Raw genomic sequence first — 3,784 nt, 5'->3', positions numbered from 1 at the left:
GCAGGGCCGGGAAAACCCAAAACCGGCTCCAAGAGGGGCTAAATCTTCCAAGGAAAACCTTTTTTCCCATCCCATTTGGAGCTGAGGTTTCCCAGGAAAAAGCCCCCCCGGAGCTCAGACCTGGCCACGCTCGTGACAATTCCAAAGAATTGAAGGAAAAAAAGCTTAAAAATCCCTTTTCCAGCTTTTTTTTCCACAGGAAAAATAAAAAAACAACAACAAACAGGGGGATGACACAAGTTGTTTTCCTTGGAAAAAAGATCCTGCTGAGAGCTCAGAGTTTTCCTTCCAGCCACAGGCACTGGAATATTTCCCTGCACTGAGAGCCGAGAAATTCCTGCTGTTTCTCCCGGTTTTACCCCTTCCCAAGGCAAGAATCCTGGGATATTTGTAATTGTGGGAAGCTGGTTTAATCCCAGCAGCTCCCAGATTCCCAGACTTACCCCAGCGCTGTCTCCCACTGCTCCAGACGTGGAAGTGCAGGACACATTCCCAGTTTTCCGTGGAGATGCTTCTCCTCTACATCCCGACTCTCCCAGATTCCCAGAGCTCTCCCTGTTTTCCCTGCCCTCCTCCTGGGGCTCAGGGATCCTTCCCAACACCCCCCTCTCCTCCGGGGTGGTTTTGTTTCCATCCACCAGCTCCGCGTTTTTCGCCGGCTCCTCGTTTTCCCGCGGGGATTTGGGAAGGGCCTGGAGAGCCTTGGGGTCTCCGGGGTTTTTCTTGGAGTGGGATTTCTTCCTGGCAGCGAAAAAAGCCGCTCCCAGCTGGAGCTTCAGGGCCGGTTTCACCTTCATGCTCAGCACCCGGAAGGGAGAATCCATCTTTTTCTGGATGAGGCAATTCCCGGATTCCCTCTCCGCGCTCGGCTTTCCCGCCGGGAGCTCTCCCTTGGTTTTCCTTGGTTTTGGGATGCTCTGGCCACGTTTGGGATTCGGGGCGTGTTTGGCTGCCCTGGGGTTTGGATTCCTGCTCCCATTCCCGCTCCAATTCCCGCCGCAATTCCCATTGTTCTTCTCCATCCTTTTGGCAGCTGGGACATTCCCGTCCCCGCTCCTCATTCCCAAAACCTGGATCTCCTTCAGCTTCTTCCTCTCCACAGGATCCAGGTAGTTTTTCCCTTTGCCATAAAAAGACCCCACAGGCACGTGGGGCTTGGAGAAGGAGGTTTTCAGGGATAATTTCCTGGGAGATTCCCCCTGGAGCGGGGAGATCTCCAACCTCCTGGAAATCCCTGGTTTTGCCGGGACATCCCTGTTTTCCTTCAGCTCATCCCCAGAGCTGGGAGACCATCGGATCTGGGAGGCAAAGCGCATATTCCCGGATTTCTGGGAGGGGGAAGGACCCTCGGGAAGGGCTTTGATCCGTTTCTTCATGGGGGTCTGGAAAGCCGAGGGGGAACTGCAGGAAAAAAATCAGGGAATGAGGCGTCACATCCCGCCCGGAGCTGCTCCGGGAGCTGGGAATGACACCTTTATCCTGCTTTTCTGGATTAATTAGGGCTGTTTGTAATTAAGGTTGGGTTTGTTCCTGGAAAATCCCCTAATCCCTGTGTGTGTGAGGCTGGGAAAGCTCAGGGAGTTCTCCCGGGATGGTTTATCCCGGTTTTTGGGAGTTGTGCCCCCCAAAATCCCACTCCAAAAAGCTGTTTCAGCATCCCAAAAATCATCAGGAAATCACAAATAAACCTCTGAATCCATTTCCCAAAATGATACAACTTTTAGGAAGGGCCTGAACAATTCCAGGGTTCTGGAATTACAATTTTTAGGAAGGGCCTGAACAATTCCAGGGTTCTGGAATTACATTTTTAGGAAGGGCCTGAACAATTCCAGGGTTCTGGAATTACAATTTTTAGGAAGAGCCTGAACAATTCCAGGGTTCTGGAATTACATTTTCAGGAAGGGCCTGAACAATTCCAGGATTCTGGATTTACATTCTTAGGGCCTGAACAACTCCAGGGTTCTGGAATTACATTTTCAGGACGGGCTTGAACAATTCCAGGATTCTGGAATTACAATTTTCAGGAAGGGCCTGAACAATTCCAGGGTTCTGGAATTACAATTTTCAGGAAGGGCCTGAACAATTCCAGGGTTCTGGATTTTCAATTTTAGGAAGGGCCTGAACAATTCCAGGGTTCTGGATTAACATTTTCAGGAAGAGCCTGAACAATTCCAGGATTCTGGATTTACAATTTTAGGAAGGGTCTGAACAATTCCAGGATTCTGATTTATATTTTTGGGAAGGGCTTGAACAATTCCAGGGTTCTGGATTCCCATTTTTAGGAAGGGCCTGAAACAATTCCAGGGTTCTGGATTTACATTCTTAGGAAGGGCCGGAACAATTCCAGGATTCTGATTTATATTTTTGGGAAGGGTCTGAACAATTCCAGGATTCTGGATTTACATTCTTAGGGCCTGAACAACTCCAGGGTTCTGGAATTACATTTTCAGGACGGGCTTGAACAATTCCAGGATTCTGGATTCCCATTTTTAGGAAGGGCCTGAACAATTCCAGGATTCTGGATTAACATTTTCAGGAAGAGCCTGAACAATTCCAGGATTCTGGATTTACAATTTTAGGAAGGGTCTGAACAATCCCAGGATTCTGATTTATATTTTTGGGAAGGGTCTGAACAATTCCAGAGTTCTGGATTTCCATTTTCAGGAAGGGCCTGAAACAATCCCAGGGTTCTGGATTTACATTTTTTAGGAAGGGCCTGAACAATTCCAGGGATGATTAAAGTCCCTTCCCACCCAACCCATTCCATGATTCCACGACAATGAAGCTGCTTTTCCCGGGAACAATCCCTGGGAGGGCAGATCTGGACTCACCCGTGGGAGGTGGGGGAGCCCCGGCTCCGTTTCCGGGGGGTTCCGGGTGCCTCGGCCTCACTGGGACACCTGGAAAACCCACAATTCCCACGGTTTGAAACGGAATTCCAGGGAAAAAAAACCCCTCAAAATTAGGAAATGAGGGAGAGAAGGTGAAACACAGGGAACAGAATCCCAGGGGGAAGCAGCCCAGGAATGACAGAGGTGGGAATATCAGGAGCAGCTTCCAGGTCCTGAGGCACAAACTCATCCCAAAATCCCACCCTTAAATAATTCCAATAATCCAGGAACGTGTTTTCCTGTCTGTCTCTCACAAACCTCTTTCCAGAACTAATTCCTACAATCCTGCCTTTATTCCTGGTCAGTTTATTCCCACAGGATTTCACCTCCCAGCTCCTTCACCCTCCACTTTCTCCTCCCGCTTCCCACGGAGCCAAATCCCATAAATCCCTTTTTTTTTGGCCTTTAGTGTTACAACAATTTAAACCAGTTCTGCTCCACCTCTCCCAGTTTGGGAGAATTATTGGGACAGCAGTTTTTCCTGCTGCTGGAATTTTGCCCAACTGGGAAACGCCCCAAAATCCACAAAAACCTGTAGCCAGGAGGGGAATAAATATTTTAATATTTGTTAATGATAAATATTATGCTTATTATTTCGTTAATAATAAGTATTTTAATCTAATAGAAATAGAATATATTCCAGGGGGGTCTCTGTGGGGTCTTGGAAGGGTCTCTCTGGGCTTCCCAAAGCTTTGGGGTCCCAAAAAATGCTGTGGGGTCCCAAAGCCCTTGAGGGTGGTTTTGTGGGGCCCCCAAAGCTTTGGGGGGGGTCTCTGTGGGATCCCCAAGCCCTTATGGGGTCTCAAAGCCCTTGGGGGCCCCCAAAGCTTTGGGAGGTTCTCTGTAGGGTCCCCAGGCCCTTCATGGGGTCCCAAAACCCTTGGGGGCCCTCA

General features: G+C 49.1%; 1 protein-coding gene across 1 annotated transcript in view; it reads right to left on the bottom strand.

Moving 5' to 3' along the window:
• Positions 1 to 443: 443 nt before the first annotated feature.
• The window catches only part of LOC113980389 (N-acetyltransferase ESCO2-like), a gene marked incomplete at its 3' end in the record, with an annotated part of 3,970 nt that continues 629 nt past the window's right edge, over positions 444 to 3,784 (bottom strand). Inside the window, exons 2-3 of the mRNA XM_027707606.1 lie at positions 2,832 to 2,924; positions 444 to 1,401 (exon numbers count right to left, since the gene is read on the bottom strand). Of these exons, the coding sequence (XP_027563407.1) occupies positions 444 to 1,401; positions 2,832 to 2,924 (1,051 nt within the window). The remainder of the gene's footprint in view (positions 1,402 to 2,831; positions 2,925 to 3,784) is intronic.

This window comes from Neopelma chrysocephalum, unplaced genomic scaffold (assembly GCF_003984885.1).
Source record: "Neopelma chrysocephalum unplaced genomic scaffold, ASM398488v2 Primary Assembly neopelma1_93978, whole genome shotgun sequence".
Lineage (NCBI taxonomy): Eukaryota > Metazoa > Chordata > Aves > Passeriformes > Pipridae > Neopelma > Neopelma chrysocephalum.
Note: the sequence above shows the minus strand (reverse complement) of the source record. Positions and strands in the feature narration are given on the sequence as shown.